Here is a 15,465-nt window from a genome sequence, read left to right on the forward strand (position 1 = left end):
AATTCTGACTCATCAGGGTGTTACATTTATTGGTGAATACTTCAGAAAGTACCTTGCACAATCACTAGGGGGTATTTCGTGGTCTTTGAAGAGACAAAAAATTTTAATTTCTGGTTCCTGTGCCAGTTTCAGGAAAGTAACTAAGATTGAGGGTGTGTGTGTGTTTTATTTAGCTTTTTTAAGTGTTATTTTTGTTGTGTTTTTCTTTTTTATTTACGTCTGAGCACTTGCACCACTTACTGCCACTATTAGCAGGGCAATTTACACAGCGTGTCACACAGTACTTCAGTATTTCTCCTTTAAGCCTAATAAAATATGTTGCTATTGAAGAAATCTGTGATACATATGAGAGCTTCCTAAATCACAGGACTAGCATATTTTTGTACCAAATAGTTCCAGCCTCATGAAATCAATAATTAATTTATTAACTGGATCTCTTTTGAAAAAAAAAACCCCAAAATCAGCAGTCCTGGCGAGGCTGCCTCCTGCCAATTCATAAATAGTTGATGACAAAAATGAAAAAGTGTAGAAGTAAAATTCAAATCTTAACGATCAAAGTATTGGGTACCTCATCTATCACAGCTTGGAATAAACATATCACAGAAAGTGTCATATCTCATTGACACTGCAAAACATAATGCTTTCCCTTGTTATCTAGCGAGCTGCCAAGGCTACAGAGTTTATAGGCTGCTAAGATAATGTGCTGCTGGTAATCCACTTCACTTGCAGAAATATGAAGTACTGTTGAAATATATTTCTACTTGGTTTATTCTTTGCTCTCCAGAGGGTAGGATGCTATTTCAGTTCCTCTAAAGAAGCTCAGAGAATGAAAAGCAAAACATCAGGATAAATTATGCTAAATGGTGGACTAGACCCCAGAGGAAATCATGCTTCTGTGGTACAGTATTCCTCCATTTATCTTACAAATGTTACATCTAATGTTAATTTTGTAAAGGGAAAGCGTTCAAAGGTCCATCTGATCCTTTTAATAATAGTTTTAGTGCTGTAGTGTTATTTGTCAAACTCCTGCCATCATAACTAACTTTCCCAGTTTTGGCAGACCATTCATACAGAAAATATTTTGGGCTACTAATACATAACATTTTATTTCACAAAACACAAATAACCTAGTAATTACACTCCAAAACTTAACAAATAATTGCCAGCAAGCAATTACCATTCAATTAAAGAGTAATTACATGGTTATTTGTGCCCTGTAAAATAAAGCATTACTGAAATCAGTAGTGCAATCAATATTTTAGCAGAAACAGGATGCTGCAGTGATGGACCTTTCAACCTGTGCTGATTAAATTGTCATCCAAATAACAGTTTCCTAGTTAAATCACCACATGTTTATTTGTCTTGATTAATATGCAAATTCTCTTCTGATTCTAGTAAATCTCCTATATTTAAAAGCACAAAAGTAGAGCACTATCATACATCAGTGGTGATGTGCTGCATATTTCCACTGATTAATTACATTTACAAAGCATTGATGAATTTGTGGATTTTGTGAAATACAGTTGTCTATAATGAGCATAAAATAGAGTTACAAAAGATGGAGCTGATCAGTAACTGTAAGAAAATCACAAAAGTAAATTATTACTTCATGTATTGATTCAAATTAAAAATCCTTGTGATATCAAGGGAATACATAAAACTTTGAAAGAAAAAATAATAAAATTAGCTCTCAACAGGAGGGGAAAATAAAGAAGAAAAGAGACATTAATGAACAATTTCTCAGCATTTTCCTGTATAAATTTCAACTGTCAAATATACTGCTCAAAATGTAATTTAATTTCTGACAAATTTAATTTCAACCAAAATTTAAAAAATGAACAACATTCAGATTAGTTCATTTTTCTCTTTCAATAGTCAGTGATTTTGTGGGGCTGAGGTGGAGAGGATGACAGTAATGCCTTTATAACCATGGTGCAAATGCAGGTAAAAACCCAAAACCTCCACTCATCCTCACTTTCAACTTATTGGTGACCCAAGGAGTTTTTAGGTTTGAGAAATGCCAATCAAATGGTAATCAGTAGTTATTTTATTTAGTAAAAAGAATAAGATTCCTGAAGGTATACATGGGAAGCAATACTGTACTTCTGCTTTAGCCTCCATGGTCTTCACATGGGACTGTAGTTTTTGTTTTTTAAAAAGTTTTTAAAAGAGACCCATAAACTGGAAGTTTCTGAGTTAATATCTAATTCAGATTTGAGTAATTTTCCATTTACAAAGATCTATTGATGGCAAGTACAAAACTTGTGTAGAGATTTTTAGAGTCTCAAAAAAATGCATTGAAAATTGTTTGAAGGGGATTGTTCCTGTTTATACGTCCTTTGTTACCAGTGAGGAAAAGATTTTTCTACACTTCTTGAATATGTAACTTTCTTGAATGAGAGAAAGGAAAATGTGAAAAGAAAATGCAGTAAAAGAGCAGGGTGACAAAAAGATGAGCAATAATATTAAATAAAGTTAATATTTATATGCTAATGCTATTAGCATTTATATGCTAATACTTCCATAATCACAAATTATGTCTTCCTCTCCCCAAATGGTAATTCTGCTTGCCTTGGGTTTACTGTGCAGTGCTTTTATTGTCAATTTTGGCTGAATGTGGAGGTTGCATACGTTTTAAATAGTGAAGGTGAAATTTGGTGGATTTCTAATGTGGTATAGGGAGGATCAGAAGGGATTTTGGGGGGAGTGTTGAGACCCAGAGCAGTGACAGTGACATTCCGTGGCGTGGTGGTGCCAGCAGAAAGTAAATCCCATAAAAACCTTACATCTACTGGTCCTTAGTGCACATCTTACTAAAAAAAACCCAAGACTTTGAGCAGACATTTGTATCCTCTGTGAAATTCCTGGTGTCAGGGTTAAACAGAAATGGCAGAAAATCTGTTTGTGGCCCAAAGTGGAAGCATTTGGACTCAGATCCATCACTTTCTGTGAGTTCTGCTGTCCTCCCAAGCTAGAGCTGGGTGACACAACTCTGGGAATATCCAGAGAATGCTGAGGGTTCTGCTGCAGTGCTGGGGGCTCTGGGATTCCTGTCCTTGCTGGGAAGCAGACTCAGGGCACTGGGAACTGCAGAACTTGGCGTTGCAGACCCTGACAGGTCCTTGCAGGTGTGTCACGGTCAGGTGGGAGCAGCCTCTGGTTTTTCATTTAAAGCTGAGATAAAATTAGAGACAAAGGACTTGGGTTTTATTTGAACAGATTCAGCTGGGAACAATTCCATTCAGATGATCATGGTCACAGCTGTCAGCCCTGAATCTGGGCCCTGGAGGTCCTGATTTACAGGAATATTCACTGAGAGGGCTTTCACTAGGCTAGAAGGACACTTCTTGTTCTTCAGTCCATCAGCCCCTTCCCCAGGAGGACACCAGACATCAGTCCCCAGTCCCAGAGACACCCAGTGCTGTGTTTTCCCAGTGGAACTTCCCTTGCCTCTCTGAGGGAGGATATAAATACAGGATATAAATACTTCCAGGGTCCTGGAAGGGAATGGAGTAAGTTTTTGATGGGAACTTCTCCTCCTTCATCTCTTGGGCTTTCCATGTGGGTCAGTGCTCAGGCACAGGTGTCAATTAAAGTGTGGAAGCACCCAAAGCTGTGTTCTGCTCCACCTGTGGGCCATGGGTGCTCAGAGCCATCAAAGTGAGCTTCTGTCAGGGCAAAAACTGCAGAACCAAGGCTGAAACTCCACAGTCCCTCCTCCTTGTCCTCTGAAAACACAAATGGTGACTAAAAAGTCTTTTTAAAATCTTGTAAAGCTGTTTGTTGCATTTTGAAAGTGTTTTTCTTAGATTAATACCAACATATGGAGTTTTCTGCTAAAGATTTGTTAGTATTTGAGCTCGGCAAGAAAATGTTTTGTTGTTTTGTTGATTGAGCTCTTCCACTGGAGAAAGCTGCTAATTTTAGCTGGTTTGTAGGGTTTTTTTCAGAGACAGTTAAGTGCCAGCTAAGCACTTACACATGCCTGTGGATTACAGGCTCCTGTAATTCAAAAGAACAATGATTCCTGCTTGTTCAAAACCCCCACGTATCAACCTAACGCTGTCTGTTAGAAATTCTGTTGGGCAGGGGATGATTTCAGCAGGTGATTTTAATAGAGAATGCATGTGTGCATCAAACTTCCCCTGGAAATCAAATGCTCTTATTTTAGGTTTGCATTATTACAGCCCAGCAGTTCCTGTAGCAAGCTTTACTGCACAGCTATCATAGCATGATAAACAACTGAAAGCATCAAAAAGAAAAATGGAAAAAATACTGAATAAAATGAAATTCAAAATGGACAAACCCGAAGCTAAAAAGAGGGGGGAATGGTTTTATAGAGATAAAATAGTAAACCAAAAAAATGATTTTGTGCTACTTTGATGTACAGTAAAACAAAATAACACTAGCATGGTGTGAAAAATGAACAGGTTAATGGTACCTCTGTGGAGTGCTGCTGGAAGTTGTCTTCATTTAAATGCAGAGTTTGTCGTGCATTGATGGAGGGCTTTGCCACTGTAACTTGATAGAGTGAAGTTTAACTTAAATTTCTTTGTGAACTAGAAGTCATTTTGGAAATGCTTTCTATTCAAACCTCATTCATTGTTGCAGCTTAGTTATTTTATACAGTGTTTCACTCTGTGTTGTCAAAAGCTCTATTATTCAACAGAGTAAAATCTGTTACGACCAAAGAGAAGCAGCAATACTTTTCCAAACATGAGGAGGTTGCATTTTTATTAGATGGCTTGAGGAGGAGTCGATTCAAATGGTTTTTTTGGCCTGTAAATCTGTGTTATGGTGGCAGTGGAGGATGGGGACATGTACACACACAGTTGTAAGGGGTGAAGGTGATAGCTGGGAACAAGAGTTCAATGGAACCACTCTGTGAAGGGGCCTCTGACATTTTGGACTAAAATCTGCATTGATAATTCACAAACTGGTGAGTTTTTTGGCAGGCTGGGCTACCACTTGTTTGATCTGTGGTAGTTAAACCCACCAGTCAGCCCATGCAGGTAAGTGGTGAGCTTTGCAAAGCTCAGGGTTGAGGTAATGCTGCCCTTCAGGAGGAGGCAGGTACCTGCTGTGGTCCAGAGCAAGGTTTGAGGTGATGTTGCATTCAGGGTTCCAACTCCTCATCTCCTCAGGACATCCCAGCCTGTAATTTTCTGTGTTCCAGGTGCATAGCAGAGACTGTGGAGCAGTCACTGCTATAACCCCCCTCCACTGAGCCCCTCTGAGGTCATGGAATCCTTGGATAATGGAAAACCTTGCTCCTGCCTCCTGTGACACCCGTGCAGCTCTTCCCTGTTCAACCAAGCGATTTTTCCTTTTTTTTTTTTTTCCCTAGGCAGGAACTCCTAATACTTATTTTCTCATATCACTGATGGTTCATGTGTTTGATGCAAATGGATGTTGTGTGTGGGAAGCAAACATTTCACCAAGAAAACCTGGTTTCCCTTTCTGCTCTTGTGCCAGCAGCTCCCGCCCAGGCAGACCCCCCAAGCGCTCGCTGGGAGTGGCGATCCAGGAGAATGCGCGGCTGCTGCCCCACGGAGTGCCCGGCCTCCTATCTCCAGGGCTTATCTCCCCAACAGGTAATCAAAGCCATCCCCTGATCAGCCTCATCTCTTCATACTGCACAGCAGTTAAAATAAACTAATATTGATCTAGCTGCCTTGTCCTTCAGGGCTTTTGCAGGCTTTACCAGAGGTTACGTTATTGGATTTTTGTTTTTTTGAGCCTTCGTGAAAACTCTATTTTGCTGCTGCAGTGACTGAAATCTAATGGATTTGTAATTTAGTTCTTTATTAATTGTAATTTCCTTACAGGAAATTCCATTAAATGTGTTATTTTAGTAAAAGCAAAAAAAAAAAAAAAACAAACCAAAAACCTCAAGCCAACCTGAGAAGCTGAACTATTGTCTGGGAGGCCTGTAAGAGGCATTTCTTCCTTTGAAATGCATGTGTGTTTTAGTTCTCGTGGGATCTGAGCAGCGTGGCTAATGCCTGGTGTATTGTAACCCCATTAATGTCTGCTGGGGAGAGACAGAGATGCTTGTAGGAATTACAGAAGGAACACTTGAAAAGCAGATAAGTCCACGTTGCCACAGTGCATTGTGCTTTAATAATCTGCTTTCAGTATCATAAAGTGAAAAATCAAGCATGAAAATATGTGGAATGATAAACATAATTTAATGCATAGTATTTAATTTCACTTCATTAATTTATTAATAGAGTTTAAATTAAATCTTGTGCTATCCTGATGAGTGTTTTAATTTTTTATTAATTGCTGTATGCTAAAGGTAAGTTGATTTTCATAATAAAGCTGTATTCACAGGCTGTATTCATAAAAGTAATTGCTTAAATATTCAACAGGCTTAGCAGTTTTAGGATTGCTGTCAAAGTCCAGCCTAAATCAACTGTAACTCCCTAATAACCAAACCTAGTGAAGTTTTTAGGAGAACATAAAGTGGTAGAATATGTAACAGGAAAAGCAGAATTAAAAAGATCCTTGCTGGGAGTGGAGTGCCACCTCTCCTGATCTCACAGATCAGAACCTGTGCACTGCAGCCCAGGGACACAGCGAGAGCTTTAATTCCCCTGCAGCCCCTGGGGTGTCACAGGGAGCTTTCCCTGGGGAAGGGGCAAAGAGCATTCCTAAAGAATATTTACAGCAGCCTCAGCTGGAGCACTTAGCAGAGTATGAAAGGGCTTGGCCAGAGCCACGTGCCACCGTTGGGCTGCTGCAGCTTCAGGCACTGCTCATGTTTGACAGGGATCCAGAGCTGTGATTTCCCTCCTGTATTTCATAAATGAGGGGTTTTTTAGTTTCTCTGTTGTGTTCTCAGCTCAGGAATTCCATGGATTCTTGTTCGTGTTACTTCTGATAGACAGGAAAGCACAAGAGCCTCTTGCATTGATCAATTCTTCTCTGAAATCCAGAATATTCCATGTTACTTTGCCACTGTGTGTGTGTGTTTGCAAATAGGACACCAGATCACACAGACTGCCGTGCTGCCTCAAACTGGGAAATATTTTAGGATGTGGCGTGTTGGGGATGCACAGTGAAGCACCACAGACACATTCTGTGTCTCACAGATATTTTGAGTAGCACACACTTTGAGCAGAAGATGATGAAGTTGAATTTCCAGGCTGTGGGGAGTTGTCTGGAGCCTGGAGTGTGAGTGGGCTCCATCCCTTGTGTTTGGCACAGGGGGGGAGGTGTGTCTGGGGGGTGTCTGTCAGGGCAGCCACCTCCCTGACCCCAGGAAAACCTTGGGGAGTCCCAGACAAAGTGCCTGGAGCAGCTGAGGGGCTTTGGGGGCAGCTTGGAGTGGGAAATGCCCATTTCAGAGCGTGGTGGTGTCACCAGGGCTGCACACAAGGAGGGTCCCTGTGGCTGAGGTGGCCCCAAGAGCAGCAGGACAGCTCCTGAGCCCTGCCACTCAGGGCCACAGCTCCTGAGCCCTGCCACTCAGGGCCACAGCTCCCCAGGGCTCGTGGGGCTTATCTTGTTCCTAAGGAGAGGACAGGGAAGAGCTGGGGGAGCTGCTGGGCAAGCCAAGGTGCCAAAGGAGCCTCTTGTAAACTCCCTGGGGATCTGAGCTGTTGTGGCTCTGGATGGAGCCCCCATGAGCTCCATCTGTACCTCTTCACACTCAGATTTCTGGTTGTGCCTTGCTCTGGGTGCCTGCAGTACTTTGGGATTGGATTCTTTCCTTTGGCTGAAATAAGAACAAAATGGATTTTAACACTTGTCACAGAACAGAGGTTTTTCCTCCAGATGTCCAAGCAGTGGACACCAGACTGGAATGAAAGCTGCTCCCAGCTCCCCTGTGGATGTTTGGGTGGCTGTGGGAGGGGAGCAGGACCAGGACTGAGGAGATTTTGCAGCATGGCAGGGTTGGATCCATCCCTTCCAGAAGAGCAGAGGCTGACAGGGAGGCAAGACAGAGCTTTTACATCTTGAGGACTTCTCTGGTTACCTGTCCTGTCTAACTGCAGTGTGATTGCCTGAAGCATTTCCTCTGGATGTCTTCTTGTCCTTGATAGTCCTTGTGTCTGATCTTGCCCATTGTTCCTCCAGCACAGATATGCAGATGTTAATGTTAGTTTGCCCACATTATTCTAATTAAAAAAAAAAAAAAATCACTCTTATGTGGCTCCCTCATTTGCTATGTCCAGCTTAGTTGTTTTCTTCATTTTAGTAACAGGCTCCCCATCAGCAAATGCAGCATGATTCATCCAGCACTGCATTTTTTCATTTTTACCCCCTCTCCAGGCTGCTGTCAAGGTGGAGGGGAGGCAGTGGTGTCCGGGCTGGCTCTTGCTTAGATGGATGGGTCTCGAGTTGTGGCTGCAGAGCTGGCAGCTCTGTCTGGAGGGGGTATTACACAGTGATGATTGGTAACTTCCTGCAGACTCAGACGAGCCATCTGTGTTTCCACTCCTTGAAATGTGCTGTTATTTTCATCACCCATTTGGTTTGTGTCAGCTCGGTTTACATGGTCATTTTCACATAATAAACAGGTAGTTAAATTAGGCACACTGCATTTCCCAGTGCGGAGGGGATTTTTTTGACCTCTTGGCACAGCCAGCTCCATCTACTCTTAGACCTAAGTCACTTGTGAAGGAGCTGCAAGTGAAGCCTTGACCTTTTGAAATGTTTGGAGGTACTTTCCACCACGGGGGAATGGGAATATTTGGGTTACCTCTGGGTTAGTGCTGTGCCTGAGAAGGATGAGGTGGTGTGTGTGGGATGGCCACCCCTGGGGAGGGCTGAGGAGGCAGCCCAGGAACGCTGCCCTGGCTGCATCCTGGAGTAAGCACTGTGCAGTTTATGTTAACTTAGGAGAAAGTGTTTTCCTTTTTGTATTGGTGTAGGAAATGTGGGGATCAGCGTGGTGCCCCTGCCTGCTGTGAGGGCAGAGCTAAAATCCCGTGTGTCACAGAGGGATGGTCATCAAAGGCTCAGTCCTTCAAACAATGCCGTGGGATGAAGTGACATGAACAAAAAAAAGGCTTTATCTCCTGTTAATGTACAAGTCTTTATCATCAGTGTATCTTAACAAGACAGCTGGGACTTAGCTGTGGAATAGATTCTCAAGGAAGTTTTGGGGTCTGAAGCATTAGTTTGTTGTGTGGAGGGAAGCTGAAATCTGTTCCATGACTGAAGCCAATGGTTCAGCAAACTGTTCATATGGAATGAAGCTGAAAGAGTGGTTGAGAGTCCTCCTACCCCTCATTTGGGCTGTCCTCAGAAAAGGTTAGAAAACCACTCTGCCTTCGTGGCAATTTTTCTTGGCTCAGTCTGCAGAATGGCTGCTATTATTTCAATAAAAAACACTTTGGGGGCTGCTTCATTTTGTCTTCAAGGTATTGGAGAGGATGGCTCATGGAGGAAAGGATCCTGTCTCTAGAACTTTGTGAGATGGTGGTCCAGGGCACTCAGCAGCTGTGTGGGGAAGTTTTGGGGGCAGTAGGGTGGGATCTCTGTGAATGCCCAGGGGCTGTGTCCTGCAGCTGGAGCTGGCAGTCCTGGGAGGGTCAGGGTGATGAGCACGAGCCTGTTTGGAATATCCCTGTTGGCCTTTTCTGGGCTGTGCTGCCCAGCTGTGGCAGCCTGGCAGGGCTGGCAGGGCACAGCTGGGGGGTCAGCAGGGGGATCACAGTGAGGATTTAGGGCTGGGGGGTCAGCAGAGGGATCACAGTGAGGATTTAGGGCTGGGGGGTCAGCAGAGGGATCACAGTGAGGATTTAGGGCTGGGGGGTCAGCAGAGGGATCACAGTGAGGATTTTGGGCTGGGGGGTCAGCAGAGGGATCACAGTGAGGATTTTGGGCTGGGGGGTCAGCAGAGGGATCACAGTGAGGATTTAGGGCTGGGAGCTGCTGAGGGCTCAGCACAGGGATGGCAGGAGGCCTGGCTGGTCGGGAAACAAGTGAGAAGAGGAAATAAAGGCATTTTCAAGTGGGTATCCAGACAGAAGCAAACCACCTGCATTTCCAATGTGTAAGATAAACTGCTGTTTTCATTATTTGCTACATTAGTTTCACCCCTCTTAAAATGATTCTTCTTTTATTTCATAAGCAGTTAAAGTAGACACTGTCTAGAGTTTTTAAGAATGCAGTGTTTAAAATATTGACTCATTTGTACAGATACAAATACTTTTTTCAGAACAGTTTTGTCTTATTAATAGTTTAAAGAATCTGTTGTGAACTTAATAGTTTCAGGTAATTAATAATTCAGTGGAGTTAATATTTTAATAGCTGCACCAAGTCACATCATTGTGGGACTCAAACAGAGCAGCTCACAGGATCTGGTAACTTCTTGTGTTCCTTCAGCAGCAACAGCAGCAGCCACTCAGTCTTTACACAGCAAAGGGAGGAGGATAGAACAGGATTTGCTGCAGTCTTTGGGCATTTTGATGTGGTATGTCTGTGTTAGAGCAGTGAAGGAGCCTGGAGGCTTTTGGGCTCTCTGGTGCCCAGTAGTGTTTGTCAAGGTGGGCACAGATCAGCCAGCACAGCCCGTGGCAGCTCCTGCTGCCAGCAATCCCACAGACCCTTTCCTGACTCGTTAATTTAACTGAACATTTCTGTGTGTTTACATCCCATTTCTGTGGCTCATTTCGCTGTTTACAATTACTCTTTTTTTCTTTGGGTTTTTTTAATTCTTTTTTTTCTGTTGTCATACGTGACATTTGAAAGTTCCATTTATAATGAGAAACATATGCAGAACTTTGTCACTGTTGGCATTACCTGGCTTGGTAGAAATTATTATTTTTAATCAAAGGCAAACACGCTGATTAAGGATGCCACAACACTCCTCTGCCTATGGGGAACGTTAACAGTTTATAAATTGTTCTTGGTGACAATTCAGTAGTGAATTACTTTGATATATATGGCTAATAAATTAATATGATTAAGTTAATGAGTAGTACAAGTGTTGCCAAACTCCACTCGTCGGGCTTTTAATGCTGCTCCACATTTGCAGCTCGAGCTTCCCCCTGTGGTGAGAGGATCAGTGCTACCTACGCACTGTCATTGTGATAAATGGCATATCCCACAGTGCCCTGCACTCCATCTGCTCTGTCCCCAAAATGAGAAATATTTTATACAAATCACACACTCAGAAGCTCAAAGGACTGTGGAAAGATCTATTTTTTCAAACAATAATAAAAATGCATACGTCTCTTTAGCAACTCTTCATTTTTACTGTCATAATGAATGCAGATAGATTTGGGAAATGAAAGCTGGTGTGAGTTACATAGGAAAGTTATCCACTGCTCAGTAGAGCTGACAAATAAGTTACATGTGCGCTCTTTCATTTTATCATGAAATGTTCTTAGATAAAAAATGATGTTAGAACATCTATTTAACTGGATTTTAAAATTAAAGACCATGTGTGCAGCATGATTGAGTACCACCCATCTCATGCCAGCAGATTTCTGTGCTGAAGGGAGCCTGAATTGGAGTGAATGAGGAATGCAGGATCATATCATTACTCTTTTAATACAGCCATTCACTAGAGTTCTGATAATCTGAGAACTATACTTGGTGACTGTGAGTCACTCAGTTCCTCTCTTTCCTTTTCTCTTTTAATACTATCTTTCTTTAAGGATCCATTTTCAGTGTCTGCTCTGTCGGGTGGGACATTATGTTTCTGACAAATGAATAGCTAAAGCTGTTGAGATTTTGCTGAATGGTTAACCTTGTTGTAAATTTAATTTACACTTAGCCTCAGCTACTAATTACTGTCCAAGAAGTGTGAAACTCAGCAATGTACTTCGATTTTTATGCATTTGTAAAAATTGTTTTCGAAAATTAATATTTCTGAGTTCCTACATCTTTAAGGAAAGCAAAGTTCAGTCAGGGTGGTCACACTGAGAGAATTAAGTCTGTATCATCTTGACACTCAGGGTAGGGCTGCACTGAGCTTGCCTTGATTTGCAGGTGGAAGGGAAGCATTTGAAAAAGCTGGCTGGGGTGTCACAGACGTAGCAAAACCAGTGAGTTTTCATCTCTGTTTCTGGCACCCACGGCATTCTTCTCCAGCAGCTTTCCTGGCAGTCTCCTGTCCATGGCACTCAGGTCAGGAGTGATCATCAGGCCTCTCTGCTTCTCTCTCTCTCTTGTCTTCAGCTGACTTTGAAGCCTTTTTTAACTCCTTTAAGTTATTGTTAAGAAGTGCCTTGAAGTCACAAATAGCTTCAGGAGGTGTGAAGGATTTGCCTCCAGCACTCCCTGTTTTCTGGAGGACTGTTTTGGCAATGACACTATTACAATTGAATTAGTTTTGTTAGGTTTTATTTTCCTTTACAGTAACTTTGATGAAGTGGAACAAATAATTACCAGTATCACAAACAAGTGTAGTTAAACACGTCTCGTTGTGTTTGATTCCCACACTGACTCCATTTTGGGTATCCAGCAGGATTTCAAAGACTTGTTAAGCTCAAGTTATCTAAATTCTTAATTCTGTGACCTAAAACTTAGTAGGTGCAATTTTATCTGGAAGGATAATACACCTCTGGTTGCAGAAAAATACTGGTCCATCATCTACTAGCAATGCTAAAGGCTGCTGTATTTATAGAAATAATATTCTCTTGAAACGCAGCTCTCAGATCTGCATTAGATTGGAGTAGTGTGGTTTCCTAAAGGAAAGCTTCATAAATCTGTATTTTGGCAAAATCCTTGATGTAACAACACTGGTGAAGTTATGCAGGAAAAAGGAGAGAATAAATCTCACTGGATGGAAAAATAAACATGAAGTGTACTTAAATCCAGGTGCTTCCATAGTTCTGGCCAGGTATTGAGTGCTTCCATTGTCATTTTAAATGTGTTTGTGCTCTGCTCCTTGTCCCATAGACGTGGGAAATGCTTCAGTGTGACTGAAGATCAGCAAACAAATGATTGATTTGGCTTGGATTCCTTGGTGTCCTAACCACAGGTGTTTTCCTACTCCCCTCAGAGTTTTGGAGAACAGATTCTGTGGGGATCCTTTGCAGATGCAGTCAGTGCCTGATCCCAGGGTCACACCTTGGCTGCACTGGGGTCTCCTCCTGCACAGGACCAGTGTGCTCTTCTCTCAGCCCTCCCCAAGCAATCAAATGTGATGCCAGGGGCTGGCAACAAATTAGAGTTTGTGATGGACAGGAAACATCTCTTTCTGAGCAGTCTGAGGAGGTGCACGTTTTTATTGGAAGCAAGAGTAACTGAAATAGATTGATTGCCTGAGCACTCTCATTAAGTGAGGGTGTAGTAGGATTTCACTGGAAGTGTGTTTGTGTTGTACAAACTATTTTAGTTGTGCAGTTTATGCAGGTTGCATAGTTGCATAGCTTAGTTGTATAAACTGTTTTAGCACAGGGGATGTTAATTGGTGTAAAGCAAAACGAGCAGATTAATGAGTGCAGTATTTATTGTGCACCATCCTCTGCTGAGCAGAGAGGCCTCTGGGTTTGCTGGTGGCAGCTGCTGTTGCTGATCCTGGGTTGTGCCTCTCTGAAAGATAAATGTAGGGCTGCACTTCTGGAGGTTTCAATCTAGAAACAAAATTCACGCTGAAAATCCTTTGCAAAAAATTAGAAATTCCTCCAGCTACCAACCTCCTGTGACTTGAATATGAAAAGCTGAACTTCAGAAAGAGAAGCATTTTATATAATACATGTCTGAATATAAATGACAGACTTTTTATTAGAAAAAGAAAGCCTTTATTAAAATATAATGATCTACATTGTTTTTATGTAATCTAATGAATTACAGTAAAGGCCTGAGAAATGAGCTGGAAAAGGCAGAGTACTCTCCCATGAAAGCAAGCTATGATAACCTTTTTGTAATTCTTTAACATGTTGAAAGAGTATTTCTACACAGACTTATTAAATTAAGCAAGGTCACCTTTTCATTTTATTAACAGAATTAGTTTCCCAGATCATGGACTTTGATTCTGAAAAATGTAGATGAATCATGCACTAACATATGTCAAGTAGAAAATTGGTTGTAAAATGATAAATCATTTTGATGCACGTTACATCTTTGTTTTTACTGTTGAACAATTGTAAAAAAAGAAAATGCTTAATTGCTGGGTTTTTTTGCTTTTGCATATTGATTGGATGTGCTTTAATAATAATAATAATAATAATAATAATAATAATATTTCTAAGTGGATTATCTCTCCTGACTGGGGCAGTCTCAATCCAATATTTGCATAAAAGGAAGAAAATACTCCCTTCAGTAGCAGTATAACATTTTGTTCCTTTGACATGCAGTATGCAGTCATTACCCTGAAAGGTTAGCTGTAAATAATAACCAGTGAAACTGGGCATATGCCTAAAGATGAGCACATATATTACATTTACCAGTCTGACCCCAGTTCAGCAAAGCAGGAATAAAACTGACATCACGTCGTGCAAGTTGTTTAGATGCGTTCCCAAATCTCTGCCTGTACATAACAGTCTTTTTATATAAGAAGTGTGAAGAGGAAAATTAAATTTAATGGATGTTTCATAAATTTAATATAAAATCTGCTGTAATTGTTCATAAAGAATTTAATAATCATTCTTAAGAAAAAAAATGTCATGTAGATTTCTAGTCCTTTGCAATGACTTTATTTTTTGTCTTTGCCTGTGTCACCCCCTTTGTTAAAAAAGAAGCAAAGCAGAGGCTCTTGCTGGGATATGCAGCAGAACTGAGAGAACATCCCAGCAGTAGCCCCCAGCTCTCTGTAAATAGGGGAGTGAATGGAACAGGTAATTTTCTTGGTGCTTGTGTGGTTTCACATGAAAAAAGGCAAATGTGCAGCTGTAGCTGGGTCTCACAGGAGCAAGAAGCCTGGTCCTGGTCCTCGTCCTGGTCCTCGTCCTGGTGCTGGTGCTGCACTTGGCTTGGCCCTGGCAGTCACAGAGCAGGTGACTTCATTACACTGAAATCAGGCAGAAAATGTCCTTTTCTGGCCACTCGAGTGAATCAGTCAAATTATCGAGTGGCAAAACTAATTCTGTGCCTTGGGCCATCAGAGCTGCCACTTCTTATAAGTCAAGCCTTCCCTTAGTGTGAAATTGTTTTTTATTTTATTCTCTTTCATTTATTATGCTTATTTCAGCTCATCCAGTTGGTGAATGTGAATTGCCCAGCACACCAAAGCTGGTTCAGATGTGCAGCTCCTCGTGCCTGGCTGGTGAAACAGGACTGGTTTCTTTGTAAGGAACTCCTGATCTCTTATGATCTATACATTGAAAGTAATAGTTCACTTTTTCACATGAGAACTCAAATGAAGAGAAGAGTTTGAATATGGTTTTAAATTAACTAAAAGTGCATATGGCTGAGCTCCTCTTTTAAAAGCCCTTACAATTCAGATGGGTCACATTTTTAAGAACTAGAAATCTATCTACAGTGGATTGTAGGCCATTAAGTACTGGGTAATTTGAATGTCTTTGACAGAAAAAATTCTCCTTTGGAAAGCACTGAATA

General features: G+C 41.5%; 1 protein-coding gene across 2 annotated transcripts in view; it reads left to right on the plus strand.

Moving 5' to 3' along the window:
* The window catches only part of DACH2 (dachshund family transcription factor 2), a 241,850-nt gene that overhangs the window by 112,980 nt on the left and 113,405 nt on the right, over positions 1-15,465 (plus strand). For both annotated transcript variants that reach the window (XM_059859504.1, XM_059859503.1), the window contains exon 2: positions 5,479-5,594. In XM_059859504.1, the coding sequence (XP_059715487.1) occupies positions 5,479-5,594 (116 nt within the window). The remainder of the gene's footprint in view (positions 1-5,478; positions 5,595-15,465) is intronic.

This window comes from Haemorhous mexicanus, chromosome 14, assembly GCF_027477595.1.
Source record: "Haemorhous mexicanus isolate bHaeMex1 chromosome 14, bHaeMex1.pri, whole genome shotgun sequence".
Classification (NCBI taxonomy): domain Eukaryota; kingdom Metazoa; phylum Chordata; class Aves; order Passeriformes; family Fringillidae; genus Haemorhous; species Haemorhous mexicanus.